At 38.2% G+C, this 23,738-nt stretch overlaps 3 protein-coding genes across 7 annotated transcripts in view; 2 read left to right on the top strand and 1 right to left on the bottom strand.

Annotated features, from left to right (window-relative positions):
* Positions 1 to 18,997, bottom strand: part of recql5 (RecQ helicase-like 5) — a 30,284-nt gene extending 11,287 nt beyond the window's left edge. For 3 of the 4 annotated variants that reach the window (XR_014628101.1, XM_084415668.1, XM_084415670.1), the window contains exons 1-7: positions 18,826 to 18,984; positions 18,552 to 18,673; positions 17,246 to 17,761; positions 14,283 to 14,379; positions 14,044 to 14,155; positions 12,277 to 12,439; positions 12,106 to 12,188 (exon numbers count right to left, since the gene is read on the bottom strand). Coding sequence is in view for 3 of the 4 variants with exons in the window: in XM_084415668.1 (XP_084271794.1) it covers positions 12,106 to 12,188; positions 12,277 to 12,439; positions 14,044 to 14,155; positions 14,283 to 14,379; positions 17,246 to 17,761; positions 18,552 to 18,673; positions 18,826 to 18,919 (1,187 nt within the window). In the remaining variant the exon portion in view is untranslated. Of the gene's footprint in view, positions 1 to 12,105; positions 12,189 to 12,276; positions 12,440 to 14,043; positions 14,156 to 14,282; positions 14,380 to 17,245; positions 17,762 to 18,551; positions 18,674 to 18,825 lie in introns of all 4 variants that reach the window. The other variant, XM_084415669.1, reaches the window with a different exon arrangement.
* Positions 2,592 to 11,313, top strand: smim5 (small integral membrane protein 5). Its single transcript, XM_084415923.1, has 3 exons — positions 2,592 to 2,982; positions 8,958 to 9,081; positions 10,884 to 11,313. Exons 2-3 carry the CDS (start codon positions 8,964 to 8,966, stop codon positions 10,973 to 10,975), a joined length of 210 nt encoding a protein of 69 aa, XP_084272049.1. The 5' UTR covers positions 2,592 to 2,982; positions 8,958 to 8,963; the 3' UTR covers positions 10,976 to 11,313.
* A 2,081-nt stretch (positions 18,998 to 21,078) lies between the features above and the next one.
* LOC311294709 (zona pellucida sperm-binding protein 4-like) lies at positions 21,079 to 23,336 on the top strand. 2 transcript variants are annotated; one of them, XM_084415721.1, is made up of 9 exons: positions 21,087 to 21,592; positions 21,650 to 21,844; positions 21,923 to 22,110; positions 22,182 to 22,279; positions 22,348 to 22,505; positions 22,584 to 22,776; positions 22,841 to 22,988; positions 23,073 to 23,145; positions 23,230 to 23,336. In XM_084415721.1, exons 1-9 carry the CDS (start codon positions 21,118 to 21,120, stop codon positions 23,304 to 23,306), a joined length of 1,605 nt encoding a protein of 534 aa, XP_084271847.1. In that variant the 5' UTR covers positions 21,087 to 21,117; the 3' UTR covers positions 23,307 to 23,336. The 2 variants fall into 2 exon arrangements, with proteins under 2 accessions (XP_084271846.1, XP_084271847.1); XM_084415720.1 differs by having other exon boundaries at positions 21,079 to 21,844.
* The last annotated feature ends 402 nt before the right edge of the window (positions 23,337 to 23,738 follow it).

Raw genomic sequence — 23,738 nt, 5'->3', positions numbered from 1 at the left:
AAATTGGAATATCGCATAAAACGTGCGAATAAAGCACCGTTTCCATCCAGTCAGTCAAAGAGAACAAAATCGTCACTTCCTGATAAACTGGTGCTAAAAGTCCCGAAAAATGGAAGATGCTGCAATAGGAGAATAATAATGCCATCCCATCACGCAAAGTCACATGACTTTTTGGTTGCACATATTCGTTAAATGTGTTTCCATCGTAGTTTATGCGTATGTTTTCTTAATTCTCAAGTTTATCCGACTCAATCGAGCACATACGCATTTTTAGAATTGATGCGCATCTTGGCGTTTCCATCCAGTGTTTTTTAAAAGTTTATGCGATATCCCAAAATGTGCATAAAAATAAGTGGATGGAAACATAGCCTATAGCTACTGTATGATTTCACTGTACGTACGGGAAACTGTCTCCTTTTGTGTTTCATGTCAGAAAGAAAGTCAGATGGGAGAGTATACGATAACGTCTGTTGGAAAATGTTCAAGTTTTTGGTGAACAACCCTTTGAATGAAGAACAGATGATGTTTTCTGCATTTGTAACGGCTGCGCACACACACTTACACTCTAAAATAGAGAAGTGCACTTCTCACTTCTCTGAGGTCAGGGTTTCAGGTTTCAGAGTCTGAAATAGCTGGTCCCCCCCTCCCCTCAAAACACATTTACATGCCCACTGCCACTGCCACCCAGAGTGTAGTATCACTATTCTCTGAGTGTAACCAGAGTGTTCACTACAACTCACACTGACCACGCTTTTCCCATTAGTGACTTCCTCTGAAAGGCACACACACACAGCAGTGCTGTCCTCCTTTCTCAATGTAGACACTAGATGTCTGAAAGCATATGCAACTTATGGAAACAAATGCAGAGAAATGTAAACAAATGCAGAAAAACTGACACGGCTCGACGTGACAAATCCCCGACAGTAAACCGATGCCTCGGTCAATTTATGACATGTTCCAAGCACTCGTGACACTTTTTTTTTTTTGCTTTGAAACATCACATTGTTTCACACTTAAAAGGTGTGAAAGTTTCCTCAGCTGTCTGACAGAGAGAGCAAATAAACTAACTATAAATAAAGTGAACATATCTGGGTCATGTTTTATCCCAAAATCAAATAGATTGCGTTCTTCCGTAAGGAAAATGGGTTACACTTTGTTTTACGGTGACACTGACACAGTGTAATTATACAAACAAGTACGGAGTAATATTAAACAAGTACTCACTATATAATTAGGGTTAGGATTTAGTTTAGAGTTAGTTGCTTGTAAGCATAATTTACAGTGATTAATATAGTAAATATATGTAAGACGTGTAATAGGGACACTGGAAAATAAAGTGTTACTGGAAAATGAAGCCTATTTTTAGGATCATGAAGATTTTTTCATAAGTATTTTCATGACGATAAGGCACAGCACCCAATTCTCAATAAAATATAATATATAAATCTAATAATATAACTAGGACATATTATTTCAATCGTAAATTATTTTGTCTTAAATGTATGCTGATTTCAATAACTGTAAAAATAATAATAATAATAATAATTAAAATACAATACAATACAATACAAATAACTATTAATGTAAAAAAAAAATTGTATGATCCTAAAACTAATAATAATATGTTATAGAAAACTAGAAATAATAATTATATAAAAATATTTTGCCTAAAGACAATGAAGCCTCATTGTCTTTAGGCAAAATATTTTTATATAATTATTATTAATTATTATTAAATATTAAAATACTTTTTTATTTCTGACTGTGTGGTGAGACACATGACATTTAAAACAAACCTCTGCATAGTGCGGTTCAGTCAATCTTTGACAAAATATTTTTATAATTTTTTTTTTTTTTTTTTACTTCATAGGAGTGGTATGAAACAAAGGTTTTGTGTTCACACTTGTCCTCTTCGTGGTCAAAAATGATGCATTGAAAATTAATGGGAGACGAATTTCATCTAGTGGAGACGTTTGGTACTGCAGCCTAACAAAATCTGACTGAAAGCTCATTTTTTGAGAAATCAAGCACATAATTAGACCACAACTTGCTTAGATTTATGGCTTTGATTTTCTCACAATTTAAGATTAAAACATCATTTGGAAAATATATATTAAACATTTTTATATATTTATATATTTTTTATATATATATATTTATATATATATATATATATATATATATATATATATATATATATATATATATATATGTTTTCATAGCAATAAACAAACTTCTTTTTAAACTTTTTCCACTTTAGCAATAATCTGCCACATGTTGTCTTTAAAAAGAGACCAAACTTAAGTCTGTGCTCCAAAGCATTCAACATTTTAAAAAAAGTGAATAAATGGATCATAACTACTACATAAATATAATTTAGTACCACCAAAAAATATTAAATAAACATTATCGAAGTAAAAATAGTACATTATTTTCATTCAACAACTAACAAAAATATGTGTGGTTTTTTTTTTACCTCCACAAGAGGAGCACCAGAGGGTTAACAACATATTATATAAGATATATTGATGAGTGATACTGTAACACAAGTGTCCTACTTTTTAGGTAATTTGTTTTCCTAAATCCAGAGCACGCACACACACACACAGACACACACACAGTCAGTTTCAAAAGCACTTCAAGACTTTGTTTGACAAAAGGAGGAGGAAAAACTGTTTCCACAGTGATTTGAGGGGAGGAGAAAAGACGGGGCCAGACAAAAAGGGGGTGGCGATGGATCTGGTAAACAGAGAGAGAGAGAGAGAGAGAGAGAGAGAGAGAGTGAGAGAGAGAGAGAGAGAGACAGAACGCTACACAGCCCAGCCCAAAAGACTCGTTAAACTGGAAAACTGCAGGCCAAACACATCTGAGAGACACTGAACAGCTCACAACAACTGTATGACGGGACAGAGAGCGCTCTAACGGACCAAGTTCATAAACAACAAGAGATACAGGGGACGTGAACTACAAACTGGATCAAAGGTGAGAGCAGAGCAAGATCTGTTTGTGTGTTTGGAGTGACTGTGAGCATTAAAATAAAAACTTGGTCTTAGTTTGTGCATCTACAACTTCCAAAAACATGAGAGACATGTACAAGAAGAAATGAAGGGGAAACATGAGTGTGCACAGCGTCCAGCAAAAGTATTTGGACACACAAACCCCACGTTGAGTTTTATTAGGTAAAATATAAAAAGTGGCATTCTTATAAGTAAAGCTGGGCTGTATATCCAATATAACCACTATTTTTGCTCAAAGTTATCAACATTGTGAATAATGTGATGATTTTAACGCACTTTTTATTTACACTTTCTGAAGAATTCGACTATTTCTCCATCCGCCTCTTGACTCACAATTCACAGGCACAGCGACTGATTCACTTCCAACAATTAACTTGTCATCATAGTTAGTAATATGGTTAATAAAAATGCAGCCGTTCATTGTTTGTTCATGTCCGTTCAGGTCCGTTAAATAACGTGAACAGATACAACTTTTGATTTAAACAATGTATTAGGAAATCTTGTTATTAAATGCTTGAGAAGTATTTATCATTGTTAGTTGGTTAATGTAGTTTACTCATGTTAAAAGCATTATTGTAAAGTGTTGCCAAAATGTTGCTGTTATATAACTATGCATTGTTACATAGGAGCATATAAATAAAAATTCTTCGTTGAACTGTGTGGAGAATATCTCTTGATTTTACTGTTTTTCTCTTACAAATTCCAAGCAAAACATTTCCTAAAACGATGATTGCTAGTTCATAACCCTAAAATGATTGCACTTGATATATTGTCAAAATATACTGTGACACTTTGTGCTTGTGAAATATTAATTAATAATTGATATCCTCATGAACTCGAGGGGAAATGACAAAAAATATCATCAAAACATCCCCATCTGATTCCAAAGACACAGAGCAGAAATGATGAAGACAAGTGAACGTCTTGCATTTGTCCTGTTTTGTTGTCTAATATGAAGTGTCGAATTTAACGCATCACGATTGCAGAAGCTTATTCACAAACTCATACTCTAATATTCACCAAGTATGATTTGCAAACGAACAACCGAATTAAAACTCACAAATGCAAAACATCATTCACAATATTAGATTGAATGTTTTTGCACATTCCTGATGTTTCGTATGTTAAGTATGTTATTAAACGGACACTCTTCTTTAGCCAATCAGATGCGAGTTTTCAGTCCAACCAATAAAAATATGCTTTGACTCAAGAAGCATAACTTAGCATGCGCAAAATTAAATTTTATTATGAAAACAATTGCCTATAAACATGGATTCTGGTTATCAGCCACCAGCTAATCGATTCAGCGGTTAACATTTACAACACTTACATGTAAGCTGTGTAGAATGACTTGAATTCACTTTTGTGCCAGTAGATGGCGTTTCTGAAACTGCAGGGGCCGGTTTCACAAAGATAGACTTTGACTATGGCTTAGATATAGTCGATAGTCAGACTTCAGATAGACATCTAAATCAGACCGTTGCACAAAGCACTTAAGACTCTGACTATCTTAAGTAGGACTTCATTGCAATGCATTCTGGGTAAAATAAGACACTTTTCAAAACAAAAAAAACATGGCGGATCGAGTAAGCGCATTCAAGCGCTCAGTGCAGTTTACCCCAGCGGAAAATATGTGTTTGTTGGAGGAGTATAACAGTTACAAGGCCATTTTACTCGGGAAATGTAGCGGAGAATGTAGTAACAAGAAGAAATGTTTAAATTATGAGCCACTTTCCCTTTTCTTTTGGCTGTTTGTAATGTAACTGATTGTTACTGCTGGTTGCCAAGGTAACAGAGTCTTAGACCTAAGTTAGCCTGGGGGTAAAGCTGTCAAACGTTTTTGGTCTAAATTAAATCAGTCTTTATATTTGTGAAACAGTCTAACTTGCATTATTCTAGTCTATGAGGACATTTTAGACTTGTCTAACACTATAGACCGGTCTAAAATAGCTTTGTGAAACCGGCCCCAGAAATATAGCGGTTGCATTTATAAACAACGTTATTACACATTGTACGGAGGAACGTGTTTGAGGGCAGTCAGTTCCCTTTAGAAATGCAGAATATAAAACCTTCCACACAAAACTATATGCACATCGGATATGCACAAATCAAATGAATGATATTTCCATGTCAGAACGTCGATTTTGTAATACACCAATCAATAATACATCATAAATGTATCTGAATCCCCTCCGCGTTTTAACTTTGAAAAGCACAGCGCTCACAATTAAAGGATTAGTTCAACCCAAAATGAAAATTTCCTAATAATTTACTCACCCCAATGCCATCCAAGATATCCATGTCTTTCTTTCCAAAATTATGTTTTTTGAGGAAAACATTTCTGGATTTTTCTTCTAACAATGGACTTCATTGGTTACCATCGTTTTTAAGTCCAAATCAATGCAGTTTCAAAAGTCTTTGAAGAGTTTAAACGGGCTGTACGCGATCACAGCTGAAGAAGAGGTTGTTATCTAGCGAAACGATAGGTCATTTAAAAAAAAAAAAAAAAGTATAATTTATACACTTTTTACCTTCAATAGTTCAGATTGAGCTGATCAACAAACGGACAGGGAACCTTCACGTTGAAAGGTCACGCCGGCGTCGGCAATACTATTTGAACTACTATTCATATTCATCAGAATGTTATTCATATACTATTCATGTTCATATTCACTGAATACTATTACTATATATATAATAGCAAACAATACTATTTGAACTATCCTCCTACGTACGGTCGCATTGTAAACAGTGGGGCGGTACTTCTGCCGGCGCCGGCATCACCTTTCAACGTGATGACGTAGTTCCCTGTCCGTTTGTTGATCAGCTCAAAAACGATGGTAACCAATGAAGTCCATTGTTAGAAGAGAAATCCAGAAATGTTTTCCTCAAAAAACATAATTTCTCTCCCACTGAGGAAAGAAAGACATGGATATCTTGGATGGCATTGGGGTGAGTAAATTATTAGGAAATTTTCATTTTGGGGTGAACTAATCCTTTAAATCCTTTCCAAGCTCCATATTCATCACATATCGCGACTGCTGTTTTATGTCCCAACATTTAAATAATTAAGACTTTTTGATATTCAACTTCATATATTCAAGACTTTGTACGGCCTTAAATTTGATAAAACTGCATGTAAGACTTTAAGACACGTAAAACCATTCAGAAATGTGTGAAACCGTTAATTATAAAAGTATTTATGAAATAAGTTTTGCATTTCTTCATCTTTATGCATATACATTTGGTTTTGCAATTGTCTTTTGTGAAAATGAATAGGTTATGAGATGGTGAATTGTTGTTTACAAGCTTTTCTTAAGATACACAGTTTAGAAAAATGCATAAACTGTATAACACTTAACTGGCATAGCAAAAGCGATTATGGATGCATCTGAAATAGCATTCTCTCGAGTATTGAGTAGGCACTTAATTTGAATAAGTAATTACTTCACGACTGCTAAAAAAGTATGTTCTATATAGTATGAATGTAATCTGGACCATTGGCCATGTTGTCGTTATCATGTGACCTACAGCCATCAGTTAGAGTGCTTAACTGCCATTAATAAATCCTCTCCAGTGGCCTCATGGGACAGTAAAGTGACATTTTTTAAAATACTTTTTAAATACTTTCTGGTGAACTTGGACATACTTGTCACATACTGTGTTTCGCCTACTATATAGTTGGGAAGTATGCAATTTTGGACGCAGACAACAAATAATGCAATATTTTTTTGTTTTTCATAATACAGCTATGTCATAATTATTCAATATTGCTGTTTTTAAATCACTAGAAAGGTAGGGTATAAAACTTGACTTATGCACAAGTTCAGTAATTTCACTTTAATGACAATTAATAGGTAATTTTCATTGCCATTTAAGTGAAATTACTGAATTTAAGTATACGAGCTTGATAAAAATGATCATTCTAGATGAAAATATTTCAGATGGCATTTAGAGGCTTTTGCATCTGAACTCTTCATATATATATATGTGGCTGTTTAGAGGCAATTTATTTATTTTTATTCAGAAACTAAACTTCAAGTTCTCAGATAAAAATGAATTATCAGACTGTGATGTCGTATAGAAGTAGATTCAGGTATAAAACACATTCAATACAGGACAATCCAAACTCAGTTTAACAGAGGAAACGGTGTTGAAAGGAGGGAATAACAGTAAGGAATGATTCTCTCATCAGCAGGGTTAGTTTCATACAGTGATGGCACACCCAACCTCTCATGTGGAAACACACCCACGACGCAGCAGAAATTTAATGACAAGCTCAACTAGCAGGTTCTGTTTTTTCTAGTTTTAGCACATTCTTCAGCAAAACCACAGGAAACATTCTGCAAGGCCTCGGTTCTGAACTACTGCCATTCATTTGACTAATAACTGCCAACACAAATAGGACAAACTTATAAAAACACATTAACAGTTCTCATGTGCTTAAAGCAGCCATTTGTCAATACAGGGTTTGCATGATGCCTCGGAGAAATGCTAATCTATCAGCCAACGATCATGAGTCCAACCTGTTTTTCCCATTGATCAGAGTCTTTTTGACTCCAAATGTCCACAGGAATAATTGTACTTGTTCAAAAAACGTATTTTTATCTAATCTACGGACACTCATAGCTTCTGTAAATGAAACAAGGAACTGGGTGCCCGTTTACACGACACCATTTTCAACTAAAACCAGAAAAGTTGTAATCCGTTTTGGCCGTTCGTGTTTTGGGGCCTGAAAACGCAAACTTTTGAAAACGGGTTTCGAAGTGCAAGTTTGAAAACGACACTGCTATCGCCTCTGCGTAAACTACTAAAACGTGTATCTGTGAAAATGCATATGCACGTGGTCACTCTATATGCGAGTAGCGTTTCTTTACAAAGTGGCATCGCCAACTACTGGCCTGGCATGAAAAATACAGCGGTTTTACTCGTTTTCATGGATCGGTGTGAACGAGGATCATTTTGACAATGCTGTCGCCTGTATGCTAAAAACAGAAAGGAAAAACGTTTCCCTTTTTAGTACATTGATGCAGTGCAAACGTGCCCTAAAATAGTGGTAACACAATTACAATAATTAAATTTCACAATTTCACAAGTTTTAATAACGTTAGCTGAATGTTCTTCAGGGATGCCACTCTTTTTAACCCATGATTTTACATATGGATTATTACAAATATTTTTACTCACAATCTGACCAAATAATTTTACAGCTTGGCATGATTAGGAAAAACTAATATTCATTATAAAAATGCCCATGGAACTTTAAGATTTAAGATTAGTTTGTTTTTTTTCAAGTCAGATATCACTTTTAAAATCAGGCTTCTTCATACAGTATATCCAGGTTTTCCAAGACCATGGGAATGCTGGTTCTTCAAATAAAGAAAATAAAAGTTGTTGAGGGGAGAGAGGGGAATTAAAATGAGAAATGTTTTGATATTTACTTTTGAAATCTTATTTTAAAGCTAGTTTTGTCTTATTTTAAGTCATTTTGATCAAAATCAGATCAAATATGTGATATCACATCATATAATAATCAACATAATTACTGAGTTTACCTGTATGAAGGGTCTTTTTTTACTCTTAAACTGTACACTGCTATAAATAATAAAATAATAAAAATGTAATAAAAATGTACATAACTTTACAGAACAGCCTTACAGTTTAAAACTGTTGTTATTTAAAAAATAACAACAACAGCAGCACTTTTCAGCTGAATGAGCAAGACCACACACAACAGCTTTCCACTGTAAATTATAAGGTGATTTGTCTATTTATATTTACAAAAACTGTATATTTTAACTGTACTATTTTACTGTAACACTACAGGAAATGTAAGGTTAGATCCTTACTTGCCTTTAACCAATTAACAGATTTTTCCGGTCGCATTTGTACAGTTAAAATTGCGATAGTGTACAATGCCGTCTTTGTGCTTGTGTTTAGGCCAGAATGGGCGCTTCAGAGGACGTGATGGGAATCCTCCAGAGCGTCTGGACCAAACTGCAGGCTCTTCCCCAGGAGCACCCGCTCACACAGACGGCGTTCGTCATCATCCTGCTGTTCTTCTGTAAGCACAGTCTTCTCTCTACACTGGGCTGTCATTACGTCTCTGCACTGCGGCCACATTTATCTGAACGCGAGGCGGAGAGGCTATAAGAGGCTCTACTGTGATTAAAGGCCTCCACCAAGCGCACGTCCATATTTATCCTGCTATTTTAGTGAGCGCACTGCACTTAAACTCTAACTAGCTGACTCTAATTGTGGGACTGTAACGTTAGTTGTTAAAGTTAGGGTTTCTCACAGCAGAAATCCAAAGATTTGAGTCGTTCTGAAGGTTGGTTCACTTTAGATTCCTTAAAAGCTTTGTTACCAAAGACTGACAGAAAGGCTGAAGTCACCATGATATCTTTTATGGAATATTGCAGTATATATTATAAATCACCATGGTCTGTCTGATTGCTCGATTCTGATTGGCTGGAAGGTGTGCATTAAAACCAATCCAATCAATTCCTCACAGACAAATTCAAGCCCCGCCTTACATCTGTTCTTGTTCCAGAAGCCGTTTCACTTCAAGAAAAGACCGTCACAACGTCTGTTTAGTTTAAGTAAACAGTTTTAGGGCTTTTCACTCTTGAACTAGTTAACCCTGGGTCATTTTAAACCCAGAGTAAACTGAATCCTAGGTTATCTTGATTCACGTGTCACATTGCTCATAATTTACTCAAAGTTAACACTTAATCCTATCCCAAACCCCGGGTGAATGTCCTCATTTGCGGCATCAGGGTCACTGATTGGACGAACGCAGCACGTGACCTGTTTAAATAAGGGCTCTATCATTGGACATACTCATTTTATATTGCCGTAGCCAACTATCTATCAGCTTTATAATGGACCTTTCAGATAAAGGTAAGAATGAAACGGTCTCTTTACACCAATTGTCACGTTTTCTATCACCATTTGACATTTTCCCCCTCAAACACTGAAGCTACTGTTTATACAGCGCGCAATGTTTCCATGGCGGTACAAAGCGCGTGAATATGAGGCACGCTATTGGTTGTCGGTTGCTAAGCATCAAGTCATAACATTCTACCACCGCATCATTTCACACTGTACAAGTCTGGCACTACCCTGGTAATCCAGAGTTCGCACGAGAGCACAAGTTGAATTTGCTCAGCGAGTTGCTCTGGTGTCGAGTAACGATGCTCATTAAATATGCCCCTGGATCTGAGCTGCACCAATCACATCGGGTTATCTGATATAGGCGGGCCAGAGGCGAGCTAAACAGATGACGACAGCGCTGTGACGTCGAAGTCATTAGTAAACATTGCAAGATGGCTATGGATGAACACCAGTTGTTTGAAACAAGCTACAATGAACGAGTTAGACTTGGCTTTTTATCTTAAAGATGAACAGAAGACGCCGCTCGAATCGGTCCTTTGCAATGAAGTTTTTGCTGTTTTACTGACCGGATACGGAAGAGTCTAATCTACCAGTTAGCTCCGCTGGTAGCTAAGCGATAACTTGTTGTGATTGGTCGTACCGTTATCCAATTGTGTGCAGTGAGATTTTCAAATGCATGCTTGGTGCCGCCCCTCGAGCTGGCCGATTTTCATTAGTCGACGCCAGACCATTAATCTTTTTAGGTCTGGATTTTGCAGGCTAGTTTGGCACCGCAATGCGGGGTTAACATCCCAGGGAAGGGTTTCATAACCCTGGGTAAAAAAAATCTGTGATAAACCTCAAAAAGTGTGAAACGCTCAGAGTTAAAAGCAGGGTTTAGAATGACGATAACCCGGGGTTAAGCGTAGTGTGACAAGCCGTTTTGATTACGACGTGTGACTAAATCTCCATGTTTTCTTCTTCTTCCAGTGACATTCATCGTTCTGATCGTGACCGGATGTGTTTACGGCTGCTGCGGCTGCTGCACTGGCGGGTCCAGAAACAAAGTCTCTGCCGTCTGAAACACGGCCAGCGAGAAGATACAAAACAGACCACAATGGGCCAAAATAAATATCTGGTGGAGTTTGACCGTTTTGTTTGTGACCGCTGCGATATCACACATTACAGCGATAAAATTCAGCCACTGTAAAGCTGCATGAACACACAACACACATCAGCTACAGTCATGAAGCAGATCTTCAGATGCAGAAACAAGCATCTGGCTGAGGATTATGGTCCCCCTTAATTATGGAAGTCACAAATAAACACAAAATTCCCAACCTCTGTCATTATATGAACGGTGAACCACTGTGAAACCAGTGGCTGCCCTCTGCTGGTCGCTCACACCACTGCCGTAACGGAGCAGAGACGAAGAAACAAGAGGGAAAGCTTGTAGGGCAGATCTCAGGTGCAATACCATTCAAAAGTGTAAGATTAGCCAGCAAGGAATTAGTATTTTCATTTAGCAAGGGTCAGAAGGGTCATTTATAATGTTCTAAAAGATTTCTTATAAATGCTGTTCTTTTGAACTTTCTATTCATCAAGGAATCCTGAAAACTGTATCATAGTTTTCGCAAAAATATATGCGAAAGCAGCACAACATTGATAATCATAAATGTTGCTTGAGCAGCAAATCATTGATTTCTGAAGGATCATGTGACACTGAAGACTGGAGTAATGATGCTGAAAATAATTCACAGGAATAAGTCACATTTTTCAATATATTCACATAGAAAACAGCTATTTTAAATTGTAATAATATTCCACAATATTGCTGTTTTAACTTGGCCTAATAAACAGAATGAGCAGAAGAGACTTCTTTCAAAAACATGAAAAAACCTTCCAGACCCCAAACCTCTGAAAGATGGTATCTGATATTCAAAAATAATAATACTACTATCACGTTGTATTAAGGTCATGTGCTATACAGAGGAAAATGGAGCTTAGACTCTGGAGAAATAAAATGGAAATAATCAAATATGCTTTAAAAAAAAAAAAAACTTGTGTTTTGACTCAAATCAAATGCATTTTATGGATATAAAGTGATAAAAATATTCATGCATGTTTTGTTTTTGAAACATACCACTCTGTTTTATTAAACGTATATTGTACCTTCAATCCAGGATTATCAGTTGTCTGTGTTTAAACTCACCCTTCTTGCTCACAAAAAGCAACCATTGCCTCGAAGTCCAGAATGGGCGCCTTGTCCTGCTCTTTCTGTGATCCTCGCTTCTCCTGAATTCAAAACACAAAACACACAAGGAATGTCTACCTGTAACTGCTCAGAAGTATGAAGACATCCGGATCGGATGTTGTTCCCGACCTGTTTGCGCGTGATTTCCTTGCGGATGAGGAAGCCGAGCTGGTCTCTGTCTTTGGGAGAGTAGTAAATCCTGCAGGACGATGGCAGTCCGTCACGGCCGGCTCGTCCCGACTCCTGATAGTAACTGGCCAAAGATTTCGCCACATTCCAGTGAACGACAAACCTGAAAACATACGGACACTTACACGCAACATAAAACACGGTAAAGCACAGATGCGAGAAGTCTGAAATGTCTACAGATTCTTCAACCCTCTGGTGCTCTTCGAAAAATGTTAGTTTTTTTTTTTTTTTTTTTTTTTTACTTCCTCTGAATGGTACGAAACTTGGTAAAGGTTTTGGCACTTGCTATGTGAACACACACACACACAAAAAAATCGTGGACATAATTTGAAAAGGTTTAATGGTCTTGAAAAAAATAGTCACACTTGTGCTCCTTGTGGTCAAAAATGACGGCATTGGAAATGAATGGGAGACGAATTTCATCTAGTGGAAACGTTTGGTACTGCGGCCTAAACAAAATCTGACTGAAAGCTCATTTATTGAGATATCAAGCTCAAATTTAAGAGTAAAACATGATTTGGAAAATATATATTGAATTTTTTTCCTAGCAATAAACAAACTTCTAGAAAAAATGTTAACGTTTACTAAAAAAAAAAAAAAAAAAAAAAACTTCATTTAACAAAATCTGACTAAAAGCTCATTTTTGAAACACAACTTGTGTAGTGTTTCTTCATGTGCAGTATATCCAATGAACTACGTACACAGAAAGTCACTGGAAAGAACCGACCGTTTATTCATACAAACAAAGCGGCTACTGCCGCTAGCACATGCAAGCCAGACTTCTTCCTCTTCACACTCCAATAACCCCCTTTAACCCCCAGGTGGCCCTCTATACTTTATATGTATGGAATAATTTTTTTTTGCAGTTTTAGAGTAAAACATTTCATATCAAAATTGAAAATAGTATTTTTCATTTTTCATAAACTTAAACTTTACTTAAAAAAAAAAAAAAATGTATAATTTTTGACCGCCACACGAAGAGCACCAACTGAAGAAATTGTATTTAGGCACCATAATCCTTTGCACCACAAAAAAAAGCAATAAAGCAGATTTGATTCCTCCATTTAGTCAGTGGCTGGCCTAGACTTTTTTTAAAGGATTTATAAAAAAAAGGCACCACATAAATGGCAGAAATAAATGGAATAAATCAAAGTAAATGAGAATGATTCATTCACGACTGAAACACCACAATGTTTTATGTTCTTATTTTTCAAAGAAATTAATATTTATTTAAAGTAAAAACAGTAAAACATTTATAATCTAAACGAAAAAAAAAAAATCTGTCAAATAAATGCCGTTCTTTTGAACTTTCTATTCATCAAAGAATTCTGAAACAAAAAAAATCATCACAGTTTTTCACAAACCTATGAAACAGTTTTCAACATTGATGATAATAATAAATGTTTCTTGAGCATCAAATCATCATATTAGAATGATTTCTGAAGGATCATGTGACACTGAAGACTGGAGAAATGATGCTGAAAATTCAGCTTGGATCACAGGAATAAATTACACTTTACTGTATATTCACATAGAAAACAGTCATTTTAAATTGGAATAATATTTCACAATAGTACTGATTTACTGTGTTTCTAATCAAATAAATGCAGTGTTGGTGAGCAGAAGAGACTACTTTCAAAAACATAAATAGATTCTACAGACTCCAAACTTTTGAACATTAGTGCACACTTACGATGAGACCCTCACCTGACATTGGCCTTGTCCACTCCCATACCAAAACTGATGGTGGCCACAATAACAGGCACTTTATCAGCCATCCAGTCAGCCTGACTCTCCGTGCGATCGCCCGTCTTCAGCCCTAGAGAGAGAGAGAGAGAGAGAGAGAGAGAGAGAGAGAGAGATCACAGAATGAGCTTTCCATGCAAACATGCACAACAACATTATACTATTATAGTCTATAAAGCGTGAAAAGGCAGCGGGATCACCTGCATGGTAGGGCTTGGCTGAAATTCCCAATTTAGTCAACTTATGAGCCACTTCCTCACAACTCTCTCGGGTTCGACAGTAAACAATCCCACATCCCTGCAAACCAAAAATATATATATATATAAAACATTAGGGAATAGTTTAGCAAAAAATGAAAATTCATAATTTTCTCACGCTCATGTTGTTCCAAACCTGAATGACTTTATTAGTCCCAAAAGGAGACGTGTCACAGAATGTCCAAGTTGCACTTTTCCATACAATGAAAATGAAAAGTGACTGACACTGTTGAGATCCAGAAAAGCTTTTTCACCCCCTGTGGTGAAAATCAAGCTTTTTAATGTTGTTTATATGTCTATGTGGTGTTTTTAATGTGCTTTAAGACAAACCATGTGCAAATTCATAAGTCGACACCATTGCTGAGTATTTTCTCCTTAAAACTGCAGTGAACCAAAGACAGTCTCAAAAACACGGTTTGAAATCGCTGGCGTTTCTGACGTCACAAACTACCTTGTAACCAATCAGATCAACGTGTGATCGGCAACCAGTGGATCTCTGAGCTGGTGTGAGTGAGTGGAGGCGGGGCTCATTTGCATATGTATTTGTATAGAGCCGCATATATTAAATTAGGCAAGGGTGTCGAGTTACATTCAAGCTGTTTAAATTTGCATGACTTGAGATACTTCCAAGACTTGAAATATAACCTAGTTGTTATTCCCTGAAGAGCTTCCCCTTCACTTCATATTTCAAATCTCACTTAAAGGGACACTAAGTAGGAATTTCCCCCATCTAGTGGTGAAACTGTATTTTGCATTCAAACGAATAATGCTCTCCAGCGCCTCACTTTTTCAAATGCGCGTTGCATCTACGGTAGACGTTATGTACCAAAAAGCTATGACAGGATGTCTTATAAGAGCACTTCGAGTTTTTCTTCGGGTGAACAGGTTTGTTATTTAAAACAAACTGAAACTTGAATCAATGAAAATAAGAATGTTACAGTATAAATTACTGACTGTGAAAAACATTAACTATGGTAGTTAGTAGTAATGCCGCCTTTATTCGTTATATTTTTGAAGTACGTGCATTGTTAGATATCATCATCATCAGAGCCTTCTCTAACGTTACTTTACTCAATAGCTGCTATTCATCAAAGAGCCTGTTTAACTTACTATGAATAGAATAGATAAATAGATATAACTATAAATGTTCTACTATCTATATAATAAAGTTCACAACCAAGCAATGAAAAAAAAGCTTGTAATTAAGACCGTAACATTGACTTACCTGTCGAGAAGAAAGCAGGCAACTTCAGCATCTCTTGTTTTGAAAGCTTTCTCCTGCATTAGCTATCCCGACATTAACCCTTGTTTTTGTAATCTCCGGTCACGTTTCCTTTTACGGTCTATTTTGGACTTTTCCGATGACGAGGACTCCTTATCCTGTGACTCATATGTATGTATGAATGAACGGTGTATAAATAACCGTGCAGTGCAGCCTTTTAAACTTGCCGGGGAAGTGACAAGCGCCTCTCAACTGCTCTGCTCCTCCGCTTCTGCTGGCTTCAGTCACGTGACGCGGGCTCTGAACGAAAACGCGTTGTGGAAACGCGTTGGCCTAGTACTTTTTGTCCCTCTCTGCTATTATAGTTTTTCAAGATGGCGGAACTACATGGAAGCCTCCGTGGACCTACCCGTCCCACCATGTATATAAAGATAATAAATTCTTCGTTTACGAGGATTAGTCTGATCATTGGCAGAGGTATTTGTACACCATTGAGGGCATATTTATGAATAAAAATATTGATTTTAGATAATAAAATACCTAAAAAGCTACTTATTGTCCCTTTAAGTTCACGTACATTCATTTACAGCACGTCAAGAAATGTATTTTCTACCCAGGTTTGACGTCTATGACTTTAAACATCAGTGAATCTTGTGCCTTGACATTGATGACACACTATATCTGAATATGTGGCTCAATGACACTTTAAAAAAGTGTCCATGGCTTTTCAGTAAACGGCCACTGTTATGATTGGCTAACGTCACTGCAATAGGAAACAGTATCAACCACTCGCTATTGAACGCGAGTAAGTGTTTTTAAAACATTATTTATATAAAACTGTCATTTACAGGCAAAGCATTATGAAATAATTTACTTACGGCACTGTGCCTCGTTTACAAAACAAAATGCTCCAAACCAACATAATCTTTTGACACGATCCAGGACGCCAATAAAACCATCCACTTGTTTCCGAGATGCTGTTTAAACAGGACGCGTCAAAGCGAACGTTCTTTCGCTCGTCCATTTGTCCTGTTGAACACGCATCTATCTATCAGTTAGCTAAACTATCAGTGTAGACAGCATCAGTGATTATAATGGGCTCTATTTGCTTTTGACGTGACACTCAGATCCAGTGTAGGCAGACTAAACGAAAGTGGGCGGGGCCTATGGTGCGATGATGTAAAACTATTGGTCGATGTCTTGCTCAGGAGGCGGTCATATGCAAATGTATTTGCCCATGTGATGTCACAGAACCCACAATATCAAAACAAGCTGTTTTTGGAGCTTGCTTAAATAAATTCTTTGTTTATATTGAGTCGGAAATTTGAAGGTATGAAACTTGCAGGATGTTTTAATGATACAAAGACCTCTTATATGTGACCCTGGATCACAAAACCAGTCACAGGTCGCACGGGTATATTTGTGGCAATAGCCAACAATACAATGTATGGGTCAAAATTCTATTCAACTTTTAGATGTTGTATGAATCCCATGTGACTGGTTTTGTGGTCCAGGGTCACATATGGCAAATTAGATTTCGCATATCATGAACTTCATTTCAGCGTCATGTCATTAACTAGTATGCAAGCATACATTTTATTTGTATCATTTGTTCAGCAGATGAGAGAAAGTCGCACTGGTTGAGAACAACATGAGGGCGAGTAACACATAAATAGTGACTGACCTTTTCAGCAGTGTTTCCGCCCAGCGCCTCTTTAGCAAACGCAAGCAAGTGGACGTAAGGGTCCGGCAGCAGATCCCGGAAGATCACGTCATACTTCAAGTTCTTCCGGAAAACAGGCGTGGCAAAGAGGAGTGGCGAGCGCAGTTTGAGCGAGTGCTCGATGTCTTCCTGCACTCTCTTGGGCGCCGTGGCTGTGAGCGCTACGCAGGGAACGTCCCGCAGACGAGAGCGCAGGTCGCCCAGCTTCAGATAGTCCGGTCGGAAGTCATGCCCCCACTGGGAGACGCAGTGAGCTTCATCCACCGCTAGATACGCCAGGAGACCCCGCGAACACAGCGAGCTCAAGCAGGGCTGGAAGGACGGAGACGCCACCATCTCGGGAGTGATGTAGAGCAGCTTGAGCCGAGGACTCTCGCTCTCCAGATCCGCCAGGATCTGCCGCCGCTCAGCCGAGGGAAGTTTGGAGTTGATGGATCGTGCGGGAACATTGAGAGCCTTCAGGTGCTCCACTTGATCCTGGAGCGGCACAAACATGATGAATCAACACACGCCTAAAAAGATCATTTCTCACTCATGTAAACTAGTGACTGACTGGTATATAGCTTAAGGCCGGACACCACAGGCAAAAACAGTGTTTTCTTATGCATCTGTCAATGCTGAGCTTTTTGGCTTTTCATGAAGTGTTTTTTCAGACTAGTGGACAGAAAACATCCAAAAGACACTTTTAACTGCATCTTTTAGAGCACTTTATCTATTTGCGTCTGTAGATTTTAATTACAGTGTATATCTTAAAAGGCCGGTTTCTTAAAATGAGTTTTTCCTCCTACATTGAGCCAGAAATCTCCACTTCAGTAACGCTTACATATACCAAACTTAGTTGTTGTTTTTTATGTAATCTTGATGTACTACATTCGCCATGTTGTCATTATCATGTGACCTGCCAGCGTCAGTTACTTTGCTTTTCGCCTCTTTTATGAGTACTGTGAATTAGGACGTACTTCTTTTGTCACATAGGCTACTGTTTTTCGCCTACTATACAGTAGGGAAGTATGCGATTTCGGATGCAGCCAGAATTGACTTTTTTGATAATTATTCCTTTAAATCACGGTGTATCAGCTGATGCCAATAGTCTCAAAACTGTCAAATATTGTCTGGCCAATAACACTAATGCAAACCATAGTTTGCTTATGAAGCAGCAGCTCCCTGCTCAAAAGCTATTGTGTGCCTGCAGCTTATCCATGCTGACAGATGTGGCTTATATGTGTGTGGATGGGGTGAGTTTTGATGAGTTTTGATGAGTTTTCACCTGTATGAGCGCGATGAGAGGAGAAATAACCAGAGTGATGCCGCTGGACAGAAGAGCTGGGAGCTGATAGACCAGAGACTTGCCAGCTCCAGTGGGCATACATACAAACACATCCCTGTCACCTGCGCGAGAGACAGACACACACACACACACACACACACACACACACACACACACACTAACATCAGGACAACAACAACACTAGCATTCATTCAGCGAGCTCCTGTCTTTTATCCCATAATATAACCCAGTGTAAATGTCGTGTCATTGTCACCCTTCAGCACTGCTTTCACGGCATCTTCCTGCTGCTGAGAGCGAAAACTGTCGAATCCAAAGTGCTTCTTTAGCGCCCGGTGAATGGCACTCATAATAACTACATCAACAAGCTCAACAATTCAGTCAACTTTGCTTCATTGAGCTCTGGGTCGCGCACAGATGACGTCACTAAATGACGCGTTTGAGTTTCGTCTTGCACTTTTTTTTCTTTCTTTTTTACCATCATAAATCGCATTTTCATTAGTTTTTTTGTTGTTGTTCAACGAGTATTTTGAAATGCTTTTTTCCGTATCTGAAAACAAATAATATATATATATTTTTTTTTTGATGATGCCCCCTAACAATATTTAGAAATTAAAGGAATTGTTCACTTAAAAATGAAAGTTCTGTCATCGTTTACTCAAATTTACTCGAATTTATTTCTTCTGCTGAACACAAAGGAAGATAATTTCCCTATATATGAATGATCAATATATTAAATGGTTTAACAGTATTTGAAAATATAAAGAATAATAATATTCTAATGTAATAATATATTGCATCAGTTTACTTCATAATATATAGATGTATGTGATCAGATATGGTACTGCATGTGTAATATATTGCAGATACATTCACTCATGCAGCATATACTTGTATATAACATGTATGTGCAATTTATGTACACAATAAAGGATAAAACTTTGTGAATATTACATGTAATGCTATTTTTTTCTTCATTTATAAATATTTTATATGTATTAATATATAGCCATACATGATCAACGCATATATTGCAGTATATTGAAAAATATAAGCACTAGTTTCCCATATGGACATGTATTATGTAATATTCAACATTATATTTTGCAGTATATTCCCATATATTTTTGTTCCATAAGGGTAGTCTGCATGTTAAACTCTTGAGTCAGTCTGAGAAGCCTGGTCAGCAGTTGCCAACAAATGGCCCCAGACGGAGGCTATGCATAAAGATTATTAAAAGAACATTTTGGTAATGAATTCTAGGTAAGCCTTGGGTAGGACCGCTTTAAAAGGCTGAGGATGTGCAGGGATTACAGGCTTATGCTTAACTTAACTTAACATGCCTAGCATAAAGATTGTTGTAACAAAGTTACCTTACAAGCTGAGAGAGCAATGGAGGGCTCAGGCTTGTGAGATTATGGGGTCCAGTCAAGGCAGAGCAAAGTTCTCACACATTGCCGAGTTTGTTGAAAAACAGGTTAAGGTGGCATCTGATCCTGTGTTTGGAGATATCCAGGACAAAAAGGGCACAGGTAAATTCAAAACCCAAGTGCGCAAGACATTTAGAGGGAATAGTTTTGTCACTGGTGTTGCCGTTTCAGTTCCATCTAAGAAGACTGACATTGTGTCATCAAGGATACGGCTCTGTATCTACTGTAAGTCTAATGGAAACTGTTTGTTCTGTGCAAATCATCATCCATAGGAAAGATGTTTTGCTTTGAAGAAGAAGACTCAGCGAGACAAGATTGAATTTTTTGTTTTTTGCTTTGAGCAGCTCTTGAGGTTCTTATCCAGTATGTGAAATGAAATCCTTGCTGGTATAGCTGTGTTTACCGACTTTGATGAGGACGGCACTTATTCCTTTGCGCTGTCCATTTAGTGGGAAAACCTCTCTCTACGATTGCGTTGGTTGGTTGTTTATTTTCACAGCTAGAACATGACTGCTACACAAATAGATTTTTAAATGCCAGTCACAGTTGTAATTATATTTCCTACAGTGATATTGTAATTTCAGGGATAAAATAAAAATTATAATACAAACATAACTGAAATGCGGGACAGTATGTCTTGCGGGACGTGCCAATTTCGGGTCTGTCACCCTATGTTGTCATCTGCCCACAGAAACGCAAAGAAAAAACTTCTCTGTTTTTAGTAAATCGTTGTTGTGTAAACATATCATGAATATACAGGACTTTTGTCATGAAAACTCCAAGATGTTTTACAGAAAAAACAATCCAGAATAGCCAAAAATATAATATTCAGCTAATGCAGGATAAAACAAAGGCTGAATTCAGAATGGCAGAAATAGTACTAGAACACTATTCTGAATTCAGCTCAGTATGTGCTTTTGTGTATGTTCAAAAAAGGTTAAAAAAAACAACAACAAAAAAACAATATAATCACCCAGTTGCATAAACTCCCACTCAAGCAAGTCTGGAGAATCATGACTGTTAATGAAGAGGGAGAAATTATCATTAATTAGCCAAAGTCTGTATGGTACAAAAAGACCAAAGGGCAGTATCTCAATAGTGTGACTAACTGTTGAACAATGGCAGGAAGTTGGTGTGTGCGGCAGTCTCTGGCACTTTGTGTTTGGTTCTGTGTTTTCTGTCATGCTGTTCCACAGTGGAGTAATCTGCCCCAGAGTCCTCAAACTCTGATGTTCCAGCAAACTGACCAGCGGTTTCAACAGCAAGCTAGTCAACAGTTTCCTCGGCCAGTTCAACAGCAAGCTAGTCAACAGTTTCCTTGGCCAGTTCAACAGCAAGCTAGTCAACAGTTTCCTTGGCCAGTTCAACAGCAAGCTAGTCAACAGTTTCCTTGGCCAGTTCAACAGCAAGCTAGTCAACAGTTTCCTCAGTCAGTTCAACAGCAAGCTAGTCAACAGTTTCCTCAGCCAGTTCAACTGCAAGCTAGTCAACAGCTTCCTCAGTCAGTTCAACAGCAAGCTAGTCAACAGTTTCCTCAGTCAGTTCAACAGCAAGCTAGTCAACAGCTTCCTCAGTCAGTTCAACAGCAAGCTAGTCAACAGTTTCCTCGGCCAGTTCAACAGCAAGCTAGTCAACAGTTTCCTCTGCCAGTTCAACAGCAAGCTAGTCAACAGTTTCCTCAGCAGTTTCAGCCTAAGCAGCCAGTGGCACAGGCAGAGCCCCTTGACAAATGTGCTGTAGCTGATTATGAGCAGATCCAATGTGGACCCCCTGGTATCAGCGGTGCTGAGTGTGCAGCTATCAACTGCTGCTTTAACGGACAGCAGTGTTACTATGGGAAGGCAGGTAAGAGTGTTGATCCAATGCTAAGGTGTTCATGTTAAACTGATCTTCAGCAATAATTGCTCTTGTAACTCATTCCAGTGACTGTCCAGTGTATAAGAGATGGTCAGTTTGTGGTAGTGGTGGCTAGAGATGTTACGCTGCCTCGATTGAGCCTGGATTCAGTCCGTCTCCAGGGTGGAAGTGACCCATCTTGCAGTCCTGTGGGATCTACACCTTTCTTTGTTATATACCAGTTCCCTGTCACTGCGTGTGGCACAAGCATGATGGTGAGTAGCTGCTTGTGGTTTTGTTCTGCATGGCTTAGAATGGACTGGATGCCAACAGTTACTATTTGCAGGAGGACAGTGGATATGTGGTGTATGAAAACAGAATGATCTCCTCGTATGAAGTGGGTATCGGACCACTTGGTTCCATCACAAGGGACAGCCATTTTGAGTAGGTCACGTATGCTCTATCATAAATGTTAATCACTGACAAACGCTACAAGCTCATGGTTTGTCCAGGCTTCTCTTCCAGTGTAGGTACTCTGGTACTTCTGTGGAAGCTCTGGTTGTGGAGGTCAACACTGTTCCTCCACCTCCACCAGTAGCTGCTCCTGGACCCCTCAGGGTGGAGCTTAGACTGGCAAATGGTCAATGTGTCACTAAAGGCTGTGCAGAAGGTAAGTGTTTGTCCCAAGTATGCCTAAAGCCTCAAACTCCAGGTTGCATCAGTTTCTAGTTAAACACTGTATCCTCAGGGGATGAGGCGTACACATCCTACTACAGTGATGCTGATTATCCAGTTACAAAAGTCCTGCGAGAACCCGTGTATGTTGAGGTGCGCATTTTGGAGAGGACCGACCCCAACATTGTCCTGATGCTGGGACATTGTTGGGCGACACAAACCCCCAATCCACTCAGTCTACCCCAATGGGACCTTCTGGTTGATGGGTGAGTAAGGCCAGTCTTTATCCATGTGCTGTAAGGCATTTCTGACTGCCTCTTTGCCTTTCAGATGCCCTTACCAGGATGATCGTTACCTGACCACATTGGTTCCAGTGGCTGGATCTTCTGGTCTTCAGTTTCCCACCCACTACAAGCGCTTTGTTGTGAAGATGTTCACATTTGTAGATCCAGCATCACTGGCTCCTCTGCAGGAAACCGTATGCTCCGCAGCCTTACTTCAAGCCTTAATATTGGTGCTTTTTATAGTGAATTCTATGGTTTAACCCTTTCCCCTCTGTTAGATCTTCATCCACTGTAGTACAGCGGTGTGCCATCCCTCTTCTGGCTCCTGTGAGCAAAGCTGCACTAGGAAAAGTGAGTGCTTGCTGTAAATTGACTTCAGGAACTGAATTTCTTTTTGTTTTTAAATGCCCCTCATGCTTCTACCACTTTTTACAGGAAGAGACACGCACATCAAGACCATCTCTAGTGGGCAAACTGTGGTGTCTAGTGGAGAAGTCATCCTGGTCATGTGAATTTAGTTTAATAAACTTCCTGAAACTCAACATTAGCTTCTCTTTGGTGTTTTCTGACTGGAGTTTTTCATAACTGTTCTCAGTTTGAGTTGTAGGGCAGCACTACTAAACCCTTTTCTTTTATGCATTGAGGTTCTAGACTTGAACTAAATGGGCCAAGCTTCTGCCCAATCCATTTAACTTAGCTATTTGCTAAGCTCTAGTTGCTAACTTAGGGCCCCGTTCATGTTTTACATGGTATCAAATTAAGGGTTGTGTAACTTGCTTGTGACTTTACATTTGACTTTATGGCTGGACTAACATAATTGCACAATTATACTCAGGCATGCCCAAGGTGCAATGATCAGTGTAAGGTCACTTGTTGGCTTTTTTTTATTTAATTTTTTTAGGATGGTCCCAGTTGTTTGAGAAGTAGACTGCTTAAGCATTAAT

This window comes from Rutilus rutilus (assembly GCF_951802725.1).
Source record: "Rutilus rutilus genome assembly, chromosome: 1".
Lineage (NCBI taxonomy): Eukaryota > Metazoa > Chordata > Actinopteri > Cypriniformes > Leuciscidae > Rutilus > Rutilus rutilus.
Note: the sequence above shows the minus strand (reverse complement) of the source record. Positions and strands in the feature narration are given on the sequence as shown.

Coding starts and splice junctions, on each gene's coding strand:
- LOC311294709 (XM_084415720.1), top strand. CDS start 21,118: ATGGCAGGAAGTTGGTGTGTGCGGCAGTCTCTGGCACTTTGTGTTTGG. Junction 21,845..21,922: donor GTGTTACTATGGGAAGGCAG/GTAAGAGTGTTG, acceptor AACTCATTCCAG/TGACTGTCCAGTGTATAAGA. Junction 22,989..23,072: donor TGGCTCCTCTGCAGGAAACC/GTATGCTCCGCA, acceptor CCCCTCTGTTAG/ATCTTCATCCACTGTAGTAC.
- smim5 (XM_084415923.1), top strand. CDS start 8,964: ATGGGCGCTTCAGAGGACGTGATGGGAATCCTCCAGAGCGTCTGGACC. Junction 9,082..10,883: donor CATCATCCTGCTGTTCTTCT/GTAAGCACAGTC, acceptor TTCTTCTTCCAG/TGACATTCATCGTTCTGATC.